Here is a 24,749-nt window from a genome sequence, read left to right as displayed (position 1 = left end):
GCCCTTCCAGGATGAGCGGTTCGGGTTTCGCCATCCCTTTAAAAGGGAAACCTCCGGGGCGTGGGATCCCAGGCGGCAGCTTGCCTAACCGTTTTGCCCCGAGCTTGGGCGGGGATGGCTAGCAGGGAAACTTTGTCCTAGTGCTATCAGCAAATATCCATTTTTTTTTTGGTGGTTATCCTTGATTATATATTTTTTTTCTATCACCATTTCATTCTCTTAAAAGATCTCCTTCGACTGCACACCCTTTCCTCCAGTTTCAGAAAAGGGAGTGGGGGAAAAAATGTTCTGTGCGTTCTGGTTTCCAAAATTCTGACATTAAAGGTTGGGGGTTTTCCCCCCCCCCCACAATTTGCTAAATTCTGCAGGGGGAGGAATTATTTAAAAGCCACTCAGACAATAGAAGAGGATAACTGTTGATTTTGCTTTCCTAAAGTACCCCAATCACACTACCCTCAAACAGTTCCACAAGGCGAATTGTAAATTCAACTACACCAAGGATGGGTAATTATGGCCCCTTTATGGCCTCTGGACTTCAACTCCCAGAGTTCCTGAGCTTCATGACCCGAGCTGCAGTCCACAATTAATAGCAATAGCAGTTAGACTTATATACCGCTTCATAGGGCTTTCAGCCCTCTCTAAGCGGTTTACAGAGTCAGCATATCGCCCCCAACAACAATCCGGGTCCTCATTTCACCCACCTCGGAAGGATGGAAGGCTGAGTCAACCCTTGAGCCGGTGAGATTTGAACAGCCGAACTGCAATAGCAATAGCAATAGCAGTTAGACTTATATACCGCTTCATAGGGCTTTCAGCCCTCTCTAAGCGGTTTACAGAATCAGCATATCGCCCCCAACAACAATCCGGGTCCTCATTTCACCCACCTCGGAAGGATGGAAGGCTGAGTCAACCTTGAGCCGGTGAGATTTGAACAGCCGAACTGCAATAGCAATAGCAATAGCAGTTAGACTTATATACCGCTTCATAGGGCTTTCAGCCCTCTCTAAGTGGTTTACAGAGTCAGCATATCACCCCCACAGTCTAGGTCCTCATTTTACCCACCTCGGAAGGATGGAAGGCTGAGTCAACCTTGAGCCGGTGAGATTAGAACTGCCGAACTGCAGATAACAGTCAGCTGAAGTGGCCTGCAGTACTGCACCCTAACCATTGCGCCACCTCGCCTAATAAAGAGGCCATAGTTGCCCACTCCATCAAAACTCATTGCTGTGGCATAGTCAAATTCTGCATGAATAAATTGGCTGGCTAAATCTCTAAAGAAGTTACCGCTTCAACATAACCCATTGCATCCTTACTTCTTGCAAATTGTAGTAAATAATGTACTAAGCCAGGGCTGGCAGCACGCAATCTGTCAGAACTGAAGCCCCAAAATTCAATATTTTATTGTATGATCCTAGCTTTCTAGTTGAAGGTTGGAGCATTGTCACTGCCCACTCTGGGGTTTTTTCCCCTTAGGTTAGCTAAAGACTTAATTTGCATTTCTGATACATCCATGCCATTCCTTCATCGAGGGTGGCAGCAATCAGCTTCCCCTCAAATTGCAGGAGAGACCAATTTGGAAAGAAAAGAAAATGAAAGTTCTTTTATGCACTTACCCAGAAATTAGTCTCAGTATCATTTAGGATACTGTTGTGGCCCAGCAGGAGCCGTTTGGAGCTGCCACCAGACTCCGACAGCGAGGGGCCCTCTGAGTCGGCTCTGAAGGATGTGGAGGACCCTGGACAGGGTTCCGACTCCGAGCAGGGCGCAGAGAGGCTGGTTGGCCACCAGGAGGCACCTGAGCCTTGGACCAGTGGGGAGGAGACAAGGGAGAGTGAGCCGGGCGCCAGCAGTGAGTTGTTCCTGGATGCCAGGAATCGAAGAGCTAATAGGCGTCAGGAACAGTTGCGCAGTTACAGGAGGTAATTGCACTCAGCTGGTGGTCATTAGGCTCATCTCCAGACTATAAAAAGACTGCTTCTGCACACGCTCCTCTTGCAGAAGTCAACACAGGAACTAATGTCGGAGAACATTATTGTGAGCTTGGCAGGCTGGATTGCTGCCAGGGCTTATCTGTGCTGGATTGCTGCCCAAGCTTGTCTGTGCCAGTTTGCTGCCAAGGACCTGTCTGTCTGTTAATTAAATGCCGTAACTTATCTTTGGCTCGGAGTGTATGTTGGTGTGGGACGAGGGGGGTCAGAACAGGATGCTATACTGAAATTACAATAATTATACTTTCTTTAACAATCTTATGGGTATTTATATGGTTGATACGCTACTATATCTCAGCTGCAAAACTACAGGTACTAAATGAATAAAGCTCTTAATGCTTCCAATTAATGGCCGTCTGGACAGCCCTAATCTGGTGTTAACAAATCTATGGCATGCATGCCAAAGGTGACATTTAGTGTGAGACAACAGCATTTTACTAACACCTGACAATTGCTATTCTTGAAAGCACAGCCCATTCTCATGATTTTCGGGGACTGTAGAGGCCATGTGAGAATCAGGTGTGCTCTTGTGCAGCTTACGAACCCTCCGGCAGTTGCGAGAGAGAGAGGCATGCTCTCCTATCTACTCCGACAATTACACAAGAATGGGACTTGGCTTTTGTGAGGTTTTTCAGTGACTGTAAAGACCACAGAAAAGCATTCTCTGAAGCTGCTTCAAGAACGAAGGCCTTATGTGATTCAGAGCAGACTTGGGAGTCAACTCTGTGTGTGTGTGTGTGTGTGTGTGTGTGTGTGTGTGTGTGTCAGAGGTGGGTTTCTACCAGTTTGCGCCAGTTCGGTAGAACCAGTTCATCAAATCTACTGAACCGGTTAGAAGAGATTCCACCAGTGGACCCGTAAAGCAGACCACACCTACAGAAGAGGCTCCAAAATATTTTGAAACCCACCACTGGGGGGTGTGTGTGTGTGTCTGTGTGTGTGTGTGTGTGTGTGTGTGTCTGTGTGTGTGTGTGTGTGAGAGAGAGAGAGAGAGAGAGAGAGAGAGAGAGAGAGAGAGAGAGAATGAATGAGAATGATTGGAATTAAACAGCATACAGCAAATCCTCTGGAGCATTGGGCCACGGGGCAATTGCGCCGTTCCCCAAGATTTGCAAGCTTTGTGGAATGACCCAACACAGACTTTTTGACTGGCAGTGGTGGTGCTACAGCTAAAAACCTTCCGGACCAGCCTTGGCACTGTCACCAAATGTCACTCTTCAGGGTGTCTCAGATAGTGGGGAGACAGAAAATTATTTCTCTTTTGTTTGGGGAGAAGAGTCAAAAGTTTTCCAAATTTTTGACATGCCAGGTTTTGCCATCCCTGCGCTCATCCTACTGGAGGTAGCAAGGCTTATCTCTGTGTAAGTAGATACAGACTGCAACTTCAATCACACATCTTTCATTTTTCTGACACCATTAAAAAAAGAAAGCTGTTCAGAAAACAGTTGTGTCAGCACAAAATGGAGTAAGTATGAAAGAAAATTATTGTTTTAGGGAAAGGAATAAGTACTTCAAAATGTTAAAGATGTAACTATATACAGTAAATAAATGCAAATAATGCAAAATAGTATAATGTAAGGTATTACTATAAGTGAACGCTAAGAGGCAGTATAATGTAATTATTCAGATAGAATCAGAAAAACCCAGTTCATGTATATTGTATTGTCATTTCACTGAGTGATTGTTTGCCAGTCACACTCCCTCAGGCTACCCTACCTTAGAAAGTTGTTCATTAATTTGTTCGTTCATTCATTCATTCATTCATTCATTCATTCATTCATTCATTCATTCATTTAATTTATTGGCCACTCTGAACGGCTTACAATATTGTGGAGAACTTTCACGTCCTCTGCACGGATGGTTCATTTCTGAGCAGAAGTGGGTTCCTACCAGTTCGCACCTATTCAGTAGAACCGGTTCGTCAAATCTACCGAACCGGTTAGAAGGGGTTCCACCAGCGGACCCGGAAAGCAGGCCACACCTACAGAAGAGGTTCCGAAATGTTTTCAAACCAACCACTGGATAGAGGGAATGAGAGACAGACACAGACACAGAAGGAGGGTGGAGAGAGATACACACACAGAGAGAGAGACAGACACACAGAGAGAATCACAGAGAGAGACACAGAGGGAGGGAGGGAGGGAGGGAGGGAGAGAGAGGCAAAGACACACACACAAACACACACACACAGAGAGACAGACAGACAGACAGACTCACAGAGAGAGAAAGAAAGGAAGAAAGAAAGAAAGAAAAAAAGAAAGAAAGAAAAAGAGATATGAAAGAAAAAAAGAAAAAAGGGACAGAGACAAAAGGAAGGAAGAGAGAGAGAGAGAGAAAGAGAGAAAGAAAGAAAGAAAGAAAGAAAGAAAGAAAGAAAGAAAGAAAGAAAGAAAGAAAGAAAACACATGGCCGCAAGCCACTCCCGCCAGGTCACATGGCCGGCAAGCCACTCCCACAAAGGAGGGAGGGAGGGAGCGAGAGAGAGGCAAAGACACACACACAAACACACACACACAGAGAGACAGACAGACAGACAGACAGACTCACACAGAGAAAGAGAAAGAAAGGAAGAAAGAAAGAAATAAAAAAAGAAAGAAAAAGAAATATGAAAGAAAAAAAGAAAAAAGGGACAGAGACAAAAGGAAGGAAAGAGAGAGAGAGAGAGAGAGAGAGAGAGAAAGAAAGAAAGAAAGAAAGAAAGAAAGAAAGAAAAACACATGGCCGGCAAGCCACTCCCACAAAGGAGGCCACACCCACAGAGTAGGTTCCAATTTTTTTTGAAACCCACCACTATTTCTGAGTGTTTACTTTCTGTTTATTCAGATTGCCAGCATCTTTCCACTGGCTTCACTGGTAGAAATTTATAGTAAATGGATTAACACCAACCATGCTGCCTCATTTATTTTTTAATTAAATTGCAATCTTGGGTTTGTATGCCGTTCAATCTACTACGACCAGAGAGGCCCACAAATCTAATAAACAAACAACAAAAGTAATGAACCCCCCCCCAACCAAAATTATTTTAATAATGCTGATATCAAACACTGCATGATACATTAGGCATAGATCCCCTTTTATCACAGCTTTATTTAGCCATACCGTTTGGCTAGCAATCACGGGGAAAAGGAAGCAGTAAATCATTTTGACAGGACGTTGATATGATCCTCGTAAATAATGCTACATATGTTAATCACGATGAACTTGATCTCCATGCTAAGTGCGGAGGGGAAGGTACTGATCTACAATTACTATGCAAATTGTATAGTGTACAATTATAACTTATAATTATGTCTGGCTTTCAAATAAATGAGGAACTACTTGTGGCCCTTTATGCAATCTGCTTCTTTATGAACGTGTTAAATCAGCCACCCAGTTAATATTAACAAACTCTGCTCTATATACAGGCACCTTAATTCAGATTGTTCAATCAGCATACATTGTCTAAATCACCGTGTGCCACTTGCAAATGGAACGTTTTGCATTAATTGTAGTTTGTAGTTTGTAGTTTATTGGGATTTATATGCCGCCCTTTTCCCTGAGGGGACTCAGGGCGGCTTACAACCACAGGGGGGGGGGAGGGGGGGTGCAAGGTCAAAAACAAAACAATATGTGAACAAAGAAAAAATAGTAAAACACAACTTTCATTCAACAATCAAACACTCGGGCGGGTGAATTGGAAGCCTATCCCCAGGCCTGCTGGGAGAACCAGATCTTGAGGGCTGCGCGGAAGGTCTGGATAGTGGTGAGGGTACGGATCTCCATGGGGAGCTCGTTCCACAGGGTCGGGGCAGCAACAGAAAAGGCTCTCCTCCGTGTGGTCGCCAGTCGGCATTGACTGGCAGATGGGATTCGGAGGAGGCCCAGTCTGTGCGATCTAATTGGTCGATTTAGGGAAGTAATCGGCAGAAGGCGGTCTCTCAAGTACTCAGATCCACTACCATGGAGTGCTTTAAAGGTGGTCATCAGTACCCTGAAGCGCACCCGGAGACCAACAGGTAGCCAGTGCAGCTCGCGGAGGACAGGTGTAACGTGGGCGAACCGCGGTGCGCCCACTATCACTCGCGCGGCTGCATTCTGGACTAGCTGCAGTCGCCGGATGCACTTCAAGGGCAACCCCATGTAGAGCCCATTGCAGTATTCCAGTCTAGAGACCACAAGGGCTCGAGTGACTGTTGTGAGAGCCCCCCGGTCTAGGTAGGGCCGCAACTGGCGGACCAGGCGAACCTGGGCAAATGCCCCCCTGGTCACAGCTGACAGCTGGTGATCAAAAGTCAGCTGTGGGTCCAGGAGGACTCCTAAGTTGCGGACCCTATCTGAGGGGTATAAAATTTGACCCCCCAGCCTAAGCGTTGGTATATTAGCCAAATTCTTGGGGGGGAAGCACAACAGCCACTCGGTCTTGTCCGGGTTGAGTACCAGTTTGTTAGCACTCATCCAGTTCTTAACGGCCTCCAGACCCCGGTTCATCACGTCCACCGCTTCATTGAGTTGGCACGGGGCGGACAGATACAATTGCGTATCGTCCGCATATTGGTGGTATTTTATCCCGTGCCTCCGAATGATCTCGCCCAGCGGTTTCATGTATATGTTAAATAGTAGGGGGGATAAGACCGAACCCTGTGGCACCCCACACGTTAGGGGCCTCAGGGACGATCTCTGCCCCCCGACCAACACCGACTGCGACCTGTCCGAGAGGTAGGAGGAGAACCACCGCAAAACTGTGCCTCCCACTCCCACCTCTCGCAGTCGTCGCAGAAGGATACCATGGTCGATGGTATCGAAAGCCGCTGAGAGGTCAAGGAGAACCAGGATGGACGCATAGCCTCCATCTCTGGCCCTCCAGAGGTCATCGGTCAATGCGACCAAAGCGGTTTCTGTGCTGTAACCAGGTCTGAAGCCGGACTGGAAGGGGTCAAGATAGCTAGCTTCCTCCAAGGCCCGTTGGAGCTGAAAGGCCACCACCTTCTCGACAACCTTCCCGATAAAGGGAAGGTTGGAGACAGGACGAAAGTTGTTTAAAATGGCTGGATCTAACGATGGTTTCTTCAGGAGGGGTCTCACCACCGCCGTTTTAAGTACGGCGGGGAAGTGCCCCTCCCGAAGGGAGGCGGTGACAACCGCCTGGATCCAGCCATGTGTCACCTCCCTGCAGTTGGCAACCAGCCAGGAGGGACACGGGTCCAGAATACAAGTGGAGGCACTTACAGCTCGAATGGCCCTGTCCACATCCCCAGAGGCAACGTCCTGGAACTCAACCCAGAACTGGTGTGGCAAGTGATCCTCCTGTGTCTCAGCTGGATCTACTGCGGTGGAGTCCAAGTCCGATCGAAACCGAGCTACTTTGTCCGCCAAGAATTGAGCATAATCCTCAGCCCTACCCTGCAAGGGGTCTCCCGCTTCCCTCCTATTGAGGAGGGAGCGGGTTATCCTAAACAGGGCGGCTGGGCGTGACTCGGCGGACGCAACCAAGGCTGAAATATATGATCTTTTTGCAGTTCTTAGTGCTCGGACATAGTCCTTGGTGCAGGTAATTAAGAGTGCTCGGTTCGCCTCGGACCTATCGGACCTCCACTGGTGCTCTAGGCACCTCCTCCGGCGTTTCTTCTCCCGGAGCTCCTCGGTAAACCAGGGAGGTCTCCGGGATCCACTGACCCGGAGGGGCTGTAGTGGCGCAATCCGGTCGAGAGACTCCGACGCCGCCGAGTACCAGGCGGCAGCCAGAGTCTCCGCCGAACTGTGGGCGAGAGTATCAGGAATAACCCCAAGCTCCGTCTGGAACCTCAACGGGTCCATGAGTCGCCTGGGGCGGAACCATCTGGTCGGTTCCTCCTCCCTACGGTGGGGGTTTGGCCTCCGGAAGTCAAGCCTCAGTAGGCAGTGGTCTGACCACGACAGGGGTAGGATCTCATTACCCCTCAGACCAAGATCACACATCCACTGCTCCGAGAGAAATACGAGGTCGAGCATGTGACCCGCTGCGTGGGTTGGGCCCCGAATTACTTGGGTCAAGCCCATGGCTGTCATGGAAGCCATGAACTCCTGCGCCCCATCAGAGCGTTCACCGAGCGATGGCAGATTGAAATCCCCCAGAACTATAAGCCTGGGGAACTCAACTGCCAGCTCGGCTACTGACTCGAGGAGCGAGGGGAGGGATGCTGCAACGCAGTTGGGAGGCAGGTACGTTAGCAGCAAACCCACTTGACCCTTGAGGTCCAACTTTATCAGCAGAGACTCACACCCGACAAGCTCCGGAGCAGGGACCCTACGAGGTAACAGAGACTCCCGGATTACAATAGCCACACCGCCACCCCTTCCCTGGGCTCTCGGCTGATGAAGCACCTGAAATCCCTCTGGGCACATCTCTACAAGGGGGACTCCTCCTTCTGTGCCCAGCCAGGTTTCAGTAATACATGCCAGGTCTGCCCTCTCGTCAACAATTAAGTCCCGGACGAGGGGAGCTTTGTGAACAACAGACCTGGCACATTAATGAGCACAATGATTATTTAAGCATCCTTTTTTCCAACTGTTCAGGGTCTCATACATATAACCGCCAATATTTAATCAATTAGTGTGTTGTTTGATAGATTTTTTTTTTTTTAGTATTTTATTAATATTTATAGGCCGCCCTTTTCCCCGCGGGGACTCAGGGCGGCTTACATAAAATAGGGAGGGGGGTATAACAATAAACATAAAACAATACATAAGAATTAAAATAGTACTCAACATTCATTCTTCATTCGGGTGGGGACAGATTGTGATCTTATCTTATCACAGATCTCTGTGTGTGTGTGTGTGTGTTTGTGTGTGTGTGCTTTTGAGAAATGAACTCTTGACGATCTCCTGGATCAATCCATGGAGTTTCCTTGGAAAGATTTCCAGAAACCTTTGCCTCCTTCCAAAGACTGAGAAAGTATCACCGACCCAAGCTTTATATCTAAGGCACAGCTAGAATTCAGTCCCACTTTCTAGTCCGATGCCTTAACCATTACACCCAACTCTCTCATAGGTAGATGAATCCAGATAAAAACCCTTCCTCGGGATGTGACAGCCACAAAAGAAAGGGTACATGTTAAGATTTGAGAGGAATTGGGTAAGGGGTATCAAACTGGATTTCTTTGAGGGTCAGAACAGCAGTTCTCCGCGAGCCAGGAGGGGGTGGAGGTGGGGCAAAGGCCTCCTGCAGCACCCTGCCAGCCAAAACGGAGTGCAGGGGGCTACACGCTCCCCCCCCACTCTTTTTCAGCCTGGACAGCTAAAAACCCCTGTGCCCCATTTTGGCCAGCAAAATGCTGCAGGAGGCTGGTCAGGACGAAAACAGGGCGGGGGGGGGGGAAACACGAGTCCCAGTGGTGGGTTTCAAAAATTGTTCGAACCTACTCTGTGAGTGTGGCCTCCTTTGTGGGAGTGGCTTGCCACCCATGTGACCGGATGGGAGTGGCTTGCCGCCCATGTGACCGGATATGAAGATGCCGACGACACTTGTCAGAACCACCTTAAATTACCTGACACACAGCACTGGCCTGCATAAGAATAGGATGTAAACTTGTTTTTTAAAAGGCATCTTTGGTTTGCGTTAAAACAACTTCAACACACGCAATGTTCTGACTGCACCACAAACGCAGTAGTCATCCTTACCTTCCACAGAGGCACTGAGTTTTATAAATAGGAGCATGATAGTGTAGAATAATCATATCCAAGGACCAGTGGTGGGTTTCAAAAAAGTTTGGAACCTCTTCTGTAGGTGTGGCCTGCTTTCCGGGTCCACTGGTGGAACCTCTTCTAACCGCTTCGGTAGAGTTGACGAACCGGTTCTACCGAATAGGTGCGAACTGGTAGGAACCCACCTCTGACACCTCCCCACCTCCTGTTTTGGCTGCCGGAGGCACCGCAGCCTGGTCCTTTGCTATCTCCCAGCTGGCCCCATGGGCAAGATTTAAGTATCTGGCAGGCTGGATCTGGCCCACGGGCCTTGAGTTTGACACCCTTAAATTAGATGGATCAGCCTTGCTGTGATAGACAGGGGAAGCAACACCCGCCAGCCATATTGATTACTAAAACAATGAATTTAATTTAATGGACATTTGAAATGGATATCCATTCCATCCTATTAATCCAATAAATAAGGTTTTACCCTACAGGTCGTCCTTGACCTCCAACTGGTCACTTAACAAACTTACAAGAGACCTCCCCACAGCTACTTATGATGTGGTTTCACAGTTAAGCTAAGACAGGCACATGTTGTGGCCCGGCAGGAGCCGTTGGAGCTGCCGCCAGACTCCAACAGTGAGGGGGTCTTGTGAGTCAGCCCTGGAGGAGGTGGAGGACCATGGACAGGGTGCCGACTCCGAGCAGGGCGAGGAGAGACTGGTTGGCCACCAGGTGGCAACGGAGCCTTGGATGAGAGGGAGTGTTCAGGGAAACACTTGTGAGTTGTTTCAGGATGCACACCGTCGAAGGGCTACTGGAGGGAAGGAACAACTGCGTAATTGTAGGAGATGATTGCGCTTAGCTGATGCTGATTAAGATCCTCTCCTGATTATAAAAGAGACTGTTTGTGCCACGCCTTGTTTGCAGGAGTCAACGTTCATGATTCAGAGAAACCAACTTGGAGAAGTGGTTTGCTGTGAGAGTTTATTTGCATTGCCTAGGTTTGGAGTAATTTCTGCCAGAGTGCTTATCTCTTTGTTTATTTTGGGCTTGCAGCCAACGAGAGTCTGGACAGATTAAAAGTATTCTGATTTATGTTTTCTTGTGGCTTTCGTTCCTGGATGGAGAAGGAGGCGGTCAGAACACGCACACATCTTGTGGTTATGTGATTGTATTTTGGGCACTTGGCAACTGACCAGAGGTGGGTTCCTACCAGTTCGCACCAGTTCGGTAGAACCGGTTCGTCAAATTTTTGAAACTCACTACTGACACACACACACACACACACACACACACACACACAGAGAGAGAGAGAGAGAGAGAGAGACAGACTCACACAGAGAAAGAGAAAGAAAGGAAGAAAGAAAGAAAGAAAGAAAGAAAGAAAAAAAAGAAAAAGTGAGAGAGAGATGAAAGAAAAAAAGAAAAAGGGACAGAGAGACAAAAGGAAGGAGAAAGAGGGAGAGAGAGAGAGAGAAAGAAAGAAAGAAAACACATGGCTGGCAAGCCACTCCCACCAGGTCACATGGCCAGCAAGCCACTCCCACAAAGGAGGCCACACCCACAGAATAGGTTCAAAAAATTTTTGAAACCCACCACTGCAACTGACTCACTTTTATGGCTATTTGCAGCTATTTCCGGTGGTCCCATGACCACAATTTCTAACTTTTTTTTTGCCAGTTTCCAGCTTTCACTTTCAACAAAAAATGCCCATTGGGGAAAATGGATTTCCTTAACAACCACATGTTCACTTAATGACCATCATAATAACTATCATGCCATAGAATCTGGCCCTATGATGTCTTGAGTTGGGACTGTAATTCTGGGCTTGATTACAGTCAAGGACTCCTAGAAATATAATCTGGATGTAACTGGTGAAATTCAGTGATTTGGGAGCTGAGCAATATAAACAAATGGTTCTCACCTTTTGACTAGATGGATCGGCAGCAATAGGGGAGGGGAAATGTTTGTGCACTCAATCTAATCCCGTCCATGTACAAATAAAGCCTTTCACGCTTGTCTGCTATTTTCGTGGCCCAGTTCCCAACGAATCATAGATTGGTACGGGTTGCAGACCAGGGTTTGAGGACCCCGGATGTAAAGGGTCTATCGCCATACCAGCTGTTAAATGAATCTGAAAGCAACATGATCAAAGGCTCTTTTATTTCAGTTTTGATTACAAGAAAGACTGCAGCAAAAGAAGAATGATATAAAGGTAAATATCATTGGTAGATATTGGAGTAACATAGAATCAAACTGCTTGTTTAAATGATGATCACAAAATTATATACGTGTGCTCATTCTAGCACTGTGTACACTTGCTAGGATAAGGCAAGCAGAGGCACCTACAATTAGCCATGATGTCACTCAAATGAAAAAAAACCATGATGTCACAATGGAAGCTGAGCTGATTGTACTTGTATCATCCCATGGAAATGTACTCTGGACAGATACATATTCACATCTGTGCTGCAATACATTTGATTCATGCTTAACAACAAGTCCTCCACAGCCCACATTCCTATATAAACAAAGCACTTTTGCAGGATTCATCCACCAGCCAGAGCACTTGTATTAAAAAGTTATTTCCTTCAATTGATTAAAAATGATTCTGGAAAGAAATAACTAAAATCCAGGATTATGGAGCGTTACAAAGGAACTATCTCTACCCTAATCACAGGGGAGATCGTAAGTGTGATAGTGAAAGCTCAGTACAACACGGTTTAAACAAATCTGATGAGGAATTGAGGGTCAAAGCCATTGTACCAACATCTGCTGGATGCACCCATTATGGAGAACTAAATCTACCAAGTGTTCGGATATTATTTGTAGATCGGTCAATGAGATAAAACTCAAAGGGATGGTCAGCTTTGAATTCAATTGGCGAACGTGCACTCAGAAATGCTATATTTACACCGGTGGCAGCAGCTGCCTCCGTGCCTTCTTCATTGACTTCTATGAATGATTTGTGAACAACTTCAGAGATGACTAAATCATTGTTAGTTGACATTCCAGAGAAGTCTGCCTTGCCCACATCAAATGCATCCGTCATTCCCATGCTTTTCAGAACAGGCTTCAGGTCGTATTTCGCTTCCAGTTTAAATTTGGGAAGGGATAGGTCAATTTCTGTCCGCTTCATCTTCTTAATCCAGTCCATGAGTTTCTCATGTGTCATTTCTCTCTCCAACTAAAATAAGATGAAAAGCGTTAAAGGAGAAAGGAATTCCTGGTAGTATGACAAAGTGACGTATCCTGATACTAACACCACAGAGGTGGGTTGCTTCCGGTTCGGCCCGCTTCGTGGTGGCGGCAGGAGGCTCCGCCCAGCTGCACGGACGCTTTTGCGCATGAACAACCAGCACAAGGAAACCATTAGTAAACCGGTTAGCAACCCACCACTGTAACACAAGTATGATGCAGGTTCTCACAATGACAGAAAAATTCTGTACGTTATTGGCAACCTTATCAATTGCCTTGTACCTATCAGCTACTGATGGACTCACCTTGTGTATACAATTCTTTGAAATATAAACGCATTCACTGGTGGGTTTTTTTTTTTTTTGGCATCTTTTCAAAATAAGGAAACATGCAAGTCAACCCAATAACACTATAATTAGATTAGATTAGATTAGATTAGATTGTTTATTTGTATGCCGCCCTTTTCCCTGGGGGGACTCAAGGCGGTTCACAATCCAAAGGAAGGGGGGGGAAACAGACTTTTACATATAAGACAGTACATGATTAAAACGCAACATTCATACCATTCGGGCGGGTTACAATCTTTAGCCCCAGGCCTGACGGGATAGCCAGATTCTAAGGGCTGTGCGGAAGGTCTGGAGGGTGGTGAGGGTACGAAGCTCCACGGGGAGATCGTTCCATTGGGTCGGGGCTACCACCAAGAAGGCTCTCCTCCGCGTGGTGGCCAGTCGGCATTGGCCAGCGGATGGAACTCGGGGGAGGCCTAAACGATGAGATCTAATGGGTCGTGTGGAGGTGATCGGTCTCTCAAGTACCCAGATCCACTACCATGAAGGGCTTTATAGGTGGCAAGTAGCACCTTGAAGCGTATCTGGAGATCGACAGGTAGCCAGCGCAGCTCGCGGAGGATAGGTGTGCGAGGTGCACCCACAATCGCTCGCACGGCTGCATTCTGGACTAGCTGAAGTCGCCGAATACTCCTCAAGGGCAGCCCCATGTAGAGCACATTGCAGTACTCCAGCCTAGAGGTCACAAGGGCACGAGTGACTATTGTGAGAGCCTCCCGGTTCAGGTAGGGCCGCAACTGGTGCACCAGGCGAACCTGGGCAAATGCCCCCCTGGTCACAGCCGACAGATGGTGTTCGAAAGTCAGATTGCAGAAAGTCTAATTGCAGAAAGCCTAGCTTCCGTATTAAAAAGGACAGCGTACAGTTAGGATCAGAGATGTTTTCAGATGGGCAAGGGCTTAAATTCTGTTTCATGAGAGAAAAACTCACGGTTTCCAATCCACTAGAGTTATCTTCAATTGCATCAGGGAGCGTAATGAACATACTGAATACTTCACCAGCATATGGCATCTCAAGAATGGAAATCCGAGAGGCCGGTATGTGGGCATAGTTGTATCTTGCATTCTTGAACATCATCTGCACTGGTTTATTTTCATTCTACAAGTGGGGGAAATGTATGTTAGAAGAAATCTTTCAAATAAGTAGGCAATGCAAATAATTCTACCATGTACAGTAGTTAGCCTTAGGGTCCCCCCCCCCGCCCTTCTGCTTAAATCTTTCATCTTTTGCTTTGACTTTTAAGTCAAACTGATCATTTATATGAGCTTTTATCATGTCTCAGCTATCCACCAGATCTGCCAGTCTTTATAAAGTTAAAGGTTTCCCTTGCACATATGTCTTCGTCGTTCCCGACTCTAGGGGGCAGTGCTCATCTCCATTTCAAAGCCGAAGAGCCATGTAACTGCCATGACTAAACACCAAAGGAATACGGAATGCTGTTACCTTCCCACCAAAGGTGGTTCCTGTTTTTATATGCTTTCGAACTGCTAGGTTGGCGGAAGCTGGGAAAAGTAACGGGAGCTCACTCCATTACGCAGCGCTAGGGATTCAAATTGCCGAACTGTCGACCAGAATGGTCGACAAGCTCAGTGTCTTAGCCACTGAGCCACTGCCTCCCATTCTATGAAAATTTACTTTTCATAGAATTTGAATAATTTTGGAATATTAAGGACTGATTTAAAAACAGACAAAGGTTATGTTAGAAAACCTGAGTGGTTTTAATCAGCAATCAAATGAACAGATGTTTATAGTATCAAAACTAGCCTTCTTTGTGGAGAGCAACAATCGAATACTTCCAGGTGATGATACATAAGAGAGCCATCAGCTCAGCAAATAGATTCACTAATCACTCCGCAGTTATTGGGGTTAACCACATAGAACAGTGTTTCTCAACCTTGGCAACTTGAAAATGTCTGGACTTCAACTCCCAGAATTCCCCAGCCAGCTTCAAGTTGTCAAGGTTGAGAAACACTGCTATAGAACCATAAGAGAATCATTAGGATCACTTCATTGTTGGAAGTTTATAACGATGTGCTGTTAAGGGGATCGTATTAAATTACCCAAATCCTGGACAGAAGCATACATTACACTAATACCAAAAGAAGACAGAGATCAAAAATTATAGACCAGTGTTTCTCAACCTTGGCTACTTGAAGATGTCCGGACTTCAACTCCCAGAATTCCCCAGCCAGCATTCGCTGGCTGGGGAATTCTGGGAGTTGAAGTCCGGACATCTTCAAGTAGCCAAGGTTGAGAAACACTGACATAGAATGAGTGGGAGTGGTGCTGAATTAGAAAGTTTTATTGACGGAAAAGTCTGAATTGCTACACACAAAGCCTGAAGGACTCAAGATGACTGATCTTCGTGATTCAAAGATAATAAATGAATACCTTGTTAATAAATGTGATAATAAATGAATACCTTGTTAATCCAAAATGGCTTTTCCTGTGTTTGATTTTTGTCAAACAGATCTGCCCAATCCTCCGCGAAATACATAGTATTCACCAAAACCACTTTTGTAAGCGAATTAACTACTCCAGGGCCAAGCAGATTCTGAATTTTTCCTTTGAAAGATTTTTTAAAAAAAAATCGCTTTAATTGATAGATAAGATTTATTATTTCTTAACATCTCTTTCCCTCTTTCCCTTCCACCCCTCCCTCCTTCTCTCTTAAGTCATTATAATTTAATTATTAGATTTCTATCTTGATTCTCCTTTAGAAGCTCAAGGGGATCATCCAGAGAGCTTCTCTGACTGAGATGGAATATCGACTTTGCTTCCTTAGGGCCTCCATCCACCCATCCTCCTTCACTTAACATTTATATAGTTGCCCATATCATGTAATCATTTAGTAAGGTTACCACACACACACAAGTTAAACAACAGGCAAGTTAAATAACGGAAATCTGCTCAGAGGTTGTGTCAATTGATAAAACCAATAAACTATTCATGGCTAGAATTTCATTTGAGGTTCTACGTAGCAAATAATGGTTAACTATGGTGGGTTTACTTGCTTTGGCTGTCTCTCTCACATGCACACACAATATTGCACGCCTTACATAACGCAGCTACTAATTAACACTATTATCATTTCCACCTGATGTTTTCTCTGCTACCCAGGCATTTATATGTCTTCTTGAATCTTCTGGAGCTTGTTTGAAGTTGACTTTCTCCAGACCTCCATGGTACAATCTCTGAATGGATTCTGTATATGACTTAAGAAACAACGATATCTCAATAACAGAAGCAAATATAAAGGACGAGAATTGTTTATGTCTCATTTTCCTACAAGCTAACAATCTGAAAACGTTATTTATTACACTGAATATTACCTTAAACCAGCCAATGCCATTTGATAGTTAATACAGACTAGAAAAGGTATATCAGATATTAGGAACTTGTGTGGAATTAACTTTAAAAATAACGTAGTTTATGCCAGGATATATCTAGCAATTATGGATCATATGGTTCTATTTATGACTTTTATTTGGAAGTTCTATATTTAGGAAATCCTATTGTGTGTTTCTGTAACATTCTCAGTAAAAGCAGGTAGGCTGTGTTATTTCCGCTCTAGATGCATCAAAAGACAAAGTAAAACCATAGGAATATTTGATACTTTATTAGAGCAGTTGCAATGAGATAGACAAACGTTAGAACAGACAGACAAACCGTCCCCAGCCAGTTAGCCAACATGTATGTAACTTACTGCAAGAAAATCATATGATGTTTCTCCAAAGAGCTGGTTGACTTGGCTGAGGCTAAAATTGGCCCCCGGTTTGTTGATATCAGAAATAAGCTTCCCAAATCTTTGGTGAACCTCTCCATCTTTGGGTATAGATAGGACCTATAAGATGATATATGGTTAATCAAATTAAGTTTAACATCAATTCAAAATGTAATACAACAATAGCAGACCTGGGATAATCTTAAACATTTCAAACCATCTCTACATATTCTGGAGCTACTTTTTTTGAAGGATTACCCGCAGATGTATAGCTTTGAAGTTAATGGCTAATGAAAGCCAAATAGGGTTGGGCCTAGTTCATATTTTGGTAGTGCTTGAATCCCAAGCTTACGGAGGTGGCTGGATTTTTTTTTTTAAAAAAAACCCTTTCTTAAAGGCAACTGATTCCCTACTCTTGCCAAGGAAACTGATATCGTATGGGTTTCCAAAAAGTCACTAAAAGTTACGCTTGACTTGACTTGACTGCACATCTTTGGACTTCTCCATGTTTGAAAGTCCTAGTCATTGATCTCCGGTGAAAATCAATTCGACTGACAAGCAAGAGAGATAGAGGATTTTCAGAAATGTTCCTTTCCTGGAAAAATAGATTTCTGAATCAGAAAGAGCAACTCCACATAAATAAAATGCATAAAACATTTTTTAAGAAGCAGAAGAAACGGTTCCATCACAAATGCGCGCACAACAAAAGCGCGCCTGACTAAACCGCGGTGTCTAAAGCGCGGTGACAAAACCGTGCGACGAATTAGCGACTAATTAGCCCTAAAGCGCGCCGACAAAAGCGCGCCGACAGAAGCGCGCTGTAACGGAATCCTAAACCTAACCTAACCTAACCCTAAACCTAACCCTAAACCTAACCCTAAACCTAACCCTAAACCTAACCCTAAACCTAACCCTAAACCTAACCCTAAACCTAACCCTAAACCTAACCCTAAACCTAACCCTAAACCTAACCCTAAACCTAACCCTAAACCTAACCCTAAACCTAACCCTAAACCTAACTGTAAAACTTACCTTAAATGAAATCGCGCTTCTGTCGGCACGCTGTTGTCGGCACGCTGTTGTCGGCGGGCTGTTGTCGGCGCGCTTTTGAAATTGCGGTTTTAGCGCCGCGGTGTTGTCGGCGCGCTTATGACGTTCGCACTTTTGACGGGTCACGGAAGAAACGTTCTTGTACCTGCTGTAGGAGGAAACTTTAAAACAGTGCCATGTTTTGCCTCCTCTCAGAATATTTGCTCTCGGAAACTATTTTGCCACAGAGATTCAAGTTCCCTTGACCATGCCGTCCTTCAAATGAGCCTTGAAGAACTGGCTTTTTTACCTACATGCAAAGCTAAGTGGATTCTGTTGGGTAGGCCTGTATTATTCTATTTTTCTTTTTTTATCATTTTAGACCTTTTTTAATTCATAATGACTCCGGGTGATCTATATATTTGAGAAATAAATGAATGCTTTTGGTATCCTGGATTTAAGAACAAACATGTACCAGAACCAAAATTCTGTGTCAACTTCTACATTCCCCAAGTTTCTGAGTTTCTTTTATTTAAAAGAAAATGAAGTCTCAGCATATCACTAAATTGTCCTGATTTGGGGGTAATTGTGGTGAAGGATATCTCTAAAATCAACAAAATGGTTTTTTCAAATCCTGGGATTTCAAGTTAAGGACTTTTGTCCGAAATTGGATTGGATTTGGATTTATTTCATTTATATGCTGCCCTTTTCCCCGAAGGGGACTCAGGGCGGCTCACAATTCAAGTCAGGGAAGGGGATACAGACAGGGGATAAAAAGACAAACATAACAATACACAATTTAAAACACACAACAACCATACCATTCGAGGGGGGGGGGCAAAAGCTCTTTAGCCCCAGGCCTGTCAGAACAGCCAGGTTTTAAGGGCTTTGCGGAAGGCCTGGAGGGTGGTGAGGGTTCGAATCTCCACGGGGAGCTCGTTCCAGAGGGTCGGAGCAGCCACAGAGAAGGCCATTTTCTAATAGCCGTGGTGGCAGAATAGTCCAAAGTGCAGGACTGCAGGCAAACTCACTGCTCACTTCAGGAGTTTGATTCTGAATGGCCCAAAGTTGACTCAGCCTTCTGAGGTTGGTATGAGGATCCATAATGTTGGGGAAAATCTGCTGACTCGATAAACTGCTTAGAGAGGGCTGTAAAGTACTATGTAGTAGTACATAAGTCTTAGTGCTATTGCTATTTCCAGAATTAGCAATTCGGTTTCGGTTTCGTTTTATTTATATGCCGCCCTATTCCCGGCAGGACTCAGGGTGGCTGACAAACCCAAGAGGGGAAGGGAAACACAAGAACTACAAATACAAGCATTTAAAATAACCAACAGACACACAATCGAGAGGAGAAGGGAACTCATCAACCCCAGGCCTGCCGACACAGCCAGGTTTTAACGCCTTTTCGGAAGGCCTGGAGAGAGGTGAGGGTCCGGATCTCCGTGGGGAGTTCATTCCAAAGGGCCAGTGCTGCCACAGAGAAGGCCCTCCCCCGGGTAGTAGCCAGATGACATTGGTTGGTAGACGGAACCCGGAGGAGGCCAACCCTGTGTGATCTAATGGGTCTTTGGGAGGTAATTATTGCAATTGCCATAATGGCTTGAAGAAGTCAGGCACAGAGGGCTGGACCCCTATTAGACTTCCTATGCCTGCTGTTTACATTCCAAGCAAATAGGAGCTGCTCCCATCCTCATGCAAACAGAATCCCAAATCTGGATGAGAATTGAGAGCAGAGTTAAAGAATAGCGATAACAGTGGCATGTCTTGTCCTTGCTGAATATTCCAAAAGCTAATCAGCCAGTTTGCAATTGCACGAACATCATCATCATCTTAAGACTGTGGCCAGGTTGAGGTGATGGGTGTACTTAAAACATTTCAGAGCAGTTGATAAATTAGCTGCCCACCATTGCATGATTGAAAAATGTACTGCGTAAATAAATAATGTAAATGTTCTCAAAATTGGCTAGGAAGGGTGTTGACCAGATCATCTCCAACCTCCTTTTTTTTTCATTTTGATAAATTGTATCTTGATATACCTTGGCTATCTGAGCTGCTGTGTTATTTCTGGCACCCAACAAGACCATTAGCAGTGCAGTGGACACACTCGAAGGAGATAAAAACACGTTGGAAGACTCATTTGCACTAATCATCTTGAAAAGTTTGAGGGCAAAGGTGTTTGCTGCAGAAAGGCTGTCCACGTTTTCGACCCTGGAGAACAAATATAATAGGATAAACCACAGATTAACTCCTAGATAATGAGATGACCAAAACCTCCCACCCACGTTCTACTTGATTGTTCCATTTGAACAATTTTTCTACTTCCTTTAAGGAATGGGATTTACAGATTCCTAAAGACAAAAGTTGAAGGTATGCAGGGAAATATGATTTGCTTATTCCCATATGAAAGTGGTCTTTGTTTAGCCCCCCCCCCCCAGTGAAATTCAGCAGGTTCTGATAGGTTCTGGAGAACCGGTAGCAGAAACTTTGAGCAGTTTGGAGAACCGGAAAATAACTCCTCTGACTGGCCCCAGAGGAGTGGGGAGGGAATGAAGATTTTGCAATATCCTTCCGCCGGAGTGGGGAAGGAATGGGGATTTTGCAGTATCCTTCTCCTGCCATGCCCACCAAGCCACGCCCACAGAACCTGTAGTAAAGAAAAAGGATTTTACCTCTACAAAAGAGGGTAGGCCCAGAACAAAAATGTGATCTGAGTTGAGGCGAAACTGCAATTAACTTAAAACTATCAATGTGAATATTAAATAATTTATGAATAAAGACTAATGAATAATATAAAATGCTATTTAAGAACATTCCCCTTTTTTCACATAGACAATCTTGATTATATATATATATATATATATATATATATATATATATATATGTATGTATGTATGTATGTATATGTATATGTATATGTATATGTATATGTATATGTATATGTATATGTATATGTATATGATGTATGTATATGATGTATGTATATGATGTATATGTATATGGATATGGATATGTATATGTATATGTAATTAGTGACCAGGGGTTGTGACACTAATTACATACCTATTTCCCTGGCTCAGCTGATAAAGGAGGAGAGCCTGTGGCTTAGTGGTTAACACATCTGCCTAATATGTAATACAGCCCAGGTTCGAATCCCAGCTAGCTGATGAGAGCTAAATAGCTTGAAATAGATCTATAGTAGTCTCCCTTTATTTATTTATCAGCACAAATACAACACACACACACACACACACACATATATATATATGTGTGTTTTTTTGTTTTTTTATTTGTGCTGATAAATATATATATATATATATATATATATATATATATATATATATATATATATATATATATATATATATATATATATATATATCAGACAGTGCAACTCCTTCCTGTGAACCTGTGAACTCAGATAAATCCCTGTTTCATAGCAACCCTGCTGCAAAGAGGCTAACTCAAGTACTACACAAACAGACATAATCCCTATAAACCCCTTAAACTGTTTACTGTGGACCTTACCAATTACTTAAGAGGTCCTTAAGGGAGTATGCATAAGTGTGCTTACCATTCCTGTCCCATTCATATGTATTCTTTTTTTTTAATTTATGGCTATGGTTTGATTATTTATACCCATTTATTTGTGCCGTTTTTTTCATGTGTTTTCCTACTTGTTTCCTTGTACTTGTTGACAAATAAATAAATATTCGGGGTAACAGAGAAAACAAACAGAGGATTTTTAAAAAATTCAGGAAGAAAAAAACAAAATAAAAGAGCAAAGGGATTTAATAAAAGATAGACTGAATCAGATGAAGATGAAATGGCAGAATTAAGTCAAAATGGAGAAACATTTTTTTTTGAATGTGCAAATAAGCCAGGTAGATGGAAGAAACACCAGAAAAATATGGATTTTATAGTGAACCACAAGAATCGAATAAGCTACTACAGGGGAGAGGTGAAAAATTGATAAAGAAGTTTTATAACTACCTATTGAGCTTTAAAATGGAAGAAGAATTAGTAAAGGAAACTATGATAACATGGGTAAAAAACTTTGGGTACGCTATCGAACTAGACAATTGACAAAAATTGTGGGAAAGAAATAATAGATTAACAATGTCAGCATCAGATAAAGAAAATCTGTACAGAATGTTCTATAGATGGCATCTGCCGCCAGCAAGATTGGCAAAAATGCTTCCAAATATGTCACCAAAAATCTTATTATCACATGTGGTGGACCTGTCCATTGGCCAAAAAATATTGGGCAAAAATAAACAAAAGTGGTTAGAGGAGATGGTGAAATAACAAATAGACCTAAAACCAGAACTATTTTTATTGGGAATACTAACAGGTAAATATAATAAAAGAATTCAATATTTAATGTTACACGTAATAACAGTGGCTAGAATCATGTATGCACAAAATTGGCAAAACGGAAGCGGGTCCACCATAAATGCGCGTATGATAAAAGCGCGTGTGACTAAAGCGCGGTGACAAAACTGCGCCGTCAAAACCGCGGAGAGGAATGAGCGCTGAAGCGCGCCGACAACAGCATGCCGACAGAAGCGCGCTGTAACATAACCCTAAAAATAACCCTAACCCTAACCCTAAACCTAACCCTAAACCTAACCCTAAACCTAACCCTAAACCTAACCCTAAACCTAACCCTAAACCTAACCCTAAACCTAACCCTAAACCTAACCCTAAACCTAACCCTAAACCTAACCCTAAACCTAACCCTAAATCTAACCCTAAACCTTACCTTAACTTAAATCGCGCTTCTGTCGACGCGCTGTTGTTGGCGCGCTGTTGTTGGCGCGCTGTTGACATCGCGGTTTTAGCGCCGCGGTTTTGTCGGCGCGCTTTTGACGTTTGCGGTTATGTCGTGCCACGAATGGAAGCATACCTACAGAGGAAATGGTAATAAACAAAATATTAGAATGGGCCGAAATGGACAGGTTAACAATATAAATTAAAGGCAAAAGAGAAACAGAGTATTATTTAATATGGGACCTATCGTATAATTGGTTAGATAATAAATGCAAAGATAAGAAAACGAATGATGAAAGATGATTACTAAACCAGAAATACAGGTATGAAGTTATACAGAAGAATGCATATTGTAAGCAGTATCACTACCAAAATGTACAAACGTGTAAATTAAAATATATAGTATGATAAATATATAGAGAACTATGTTAGAGCTATGGAAACAACAGATATAAGTATATTGTATAATGTAAAGTTCCTATATTTTTTATTTTTCTATGTTGAATATTATATGAATAAGAGAAAAATGAACGTAATTAGGATATATAAAAGTATGTATATTTTACATACACTTAAAATAAAGTGCTGATAAAACCAGCATGTCACTGTTGCAAAGTTGAAATTGTGTTACAAAATGAAGGAAAAGGGCCAATTAAAATATATTTTTAGAGAATTCAGTAAAGAGAAGATAAAGATGTCTTTTAAGTAATCGATTCCATAAAAGTGCATAATCTCACTCGAGCCTAGTTGAGAATCCCAACTAGGCAGCACATCACCTTATATTTAGGTGTTTTCGTGGTGTCAAAACCACCAATCAGCTCTGTCACCAGAACATCTAAGTATCTACACAACAACTTCCCAACCAAGGGAGCCACAACAAATTGTCAATCAGCCCTAAGATGGGGCTATGTCAATCTCACTGTGGCACCTGCAGGAATTAGAACCAGACAGAGAGAAAATACAATGGTCGTACCTTGGAGAGGCAGTGTTCTCAACTGCTAGGGCAGTTACTGGAGACATCTGGCTGGAGAGAAACACTGAAAAAGCTGCAAGAAATCCTGGAAATAACAAAACAAACATTTTGGGGGTCCTGTCCTCCATGGTTTGAGTCGACAGCCTCAAGGCACAACACCTCTCCGTGAGTGATGGAGAGCACTGGTTTGAGAAGAAGGAAGAGACTGGAAGGGCAGGAGAGGAATCTGGAGGCGGAGAGCTGAATGTTCTTGACTATCTCTTTAAACCTCATGGGTGGGACCTTTAAATAGTCACAGTCTCCCTTGGGGCCGTATAAGCAGAAGTAGACCATTGCCACACAATTTCTAGCTATCTTAATTGTTAGATTGGGTAATGGATAGACCCACACAGGGTAATGGTAACAACAGCTCTTTATTATTATAACAGAACAAGTGTGTCAGATGTGACTTCATTTAATAATCAGGAAAGAAACCACTCAACTCCATTTCTTTGAAATTAAGTGTACTTTTACTAATTATAAACGAATAGTCGCAAAGCAAAGCTTTGATAGGTAGGTAGGTAGGTAGGTAGGTAGGTAGGTAGGTAGGTAGATAGATAGATAGATAGATAGATAGATAGATAGATAGATAGATAGATAGATAGATAGATAGATAGAAATAGATAGATAGATAGATAGATAGATAGATAGCAATAGATAGATAGCAATAGATAGATAGCAATAGATAGATAGATAGATAGATAGATAGATAGATAGATAGATAGATAGATAGATAGATAGATAGATAAATAGATAAATAGATAGGTGGGTGGGTGGGTGGCTGGGTGGGTGGCTGGCTAGATAGATAGATAGATAGATAGATAGATAGATAGATAGATAGATAGATAGATAGATAGATAGATAGATGATAGATAGATAGATAGATAGATGATAGATAGATAGATAGATAGATAGATAGATAGAATAGTAGTTTATATATTAATAGACAATATATATTTGTTATAACCCCAATAAGTAAAGGTTAGTAAGTGGGAATTTAGGATTAGATAATGTAATTGTATTAATAACAT

The 24,749-nt window shown here is 43.5% G+C and overlaps 1 protein-coding gene across 3 annotated transcripts; it reads right to left on the bottom strand.

Annotated features, from left to right (window-relative positions):
* Positions 1–11,779: 11,779 nt before the first annotated feature.
* Positions 11,780–23,938, bottom strand: LOC116512176 (serpin B6-like). Of its 3 annotated transcripts, none has more exons than XM_032222507.1 (8): positions 23,680–23,938; positions 19,973–20,144; positions 18,100–18,102; positions 16,887–17,024; positions 16,278–16,395; positions 15,603–15,745; positions 14,111–14,278; positions 11,780–12,822 (listed from the first exon to the last, which is right to left on the bottom strand). In XM_032222507.1, the coding sequence occupies exons 1-8, from the start codon at positions 23,805–23,807 to the stop codon at positions 12,424–12,426; spliced, it is 1,269 nt and encodes a 422-aa protein (XP_032078398.1). In that variant the 5' UTR covers positions 23,808–23,938; the 3' UTR covers positions 11,780–12,423. The 3 variants fall into 3 exon arrangements, with proteins under 3 accessions (XP_032078398.1, XP_032078400.1, XP_032078399.1); XM_032222509.1 differs by lacking the exon at positions 23,680–23,938 and adding an exon at positions 22,699–22,732; XM_032222508.1 differs by lacking the exon at positions 18,100–18,102.
* Positions 23,939–24,749: the final 811 nt, after the last annotated feature.

This window comes from Thamnophis elegans, chromosome 8 (assembly GCF_009769535.1).
Source record: "Thamnophis elegans isolate rThaEle1 chromosome 8, rThaEle1.pri, whole genome shotgun sequence".
NCBI classification, from domain to species: domain Eukaryota; kingdom Metazoa; phylum Chordata; class Lepidosauria; order Squamata; family Colubridae; genus Thamnophis; species Thamnophis elegans.
The sequence above is the reverse complement of the archived record's forward strand: the minus strand, read 5'-3'. Positions and strand labels throughout refer to the sequence as shown.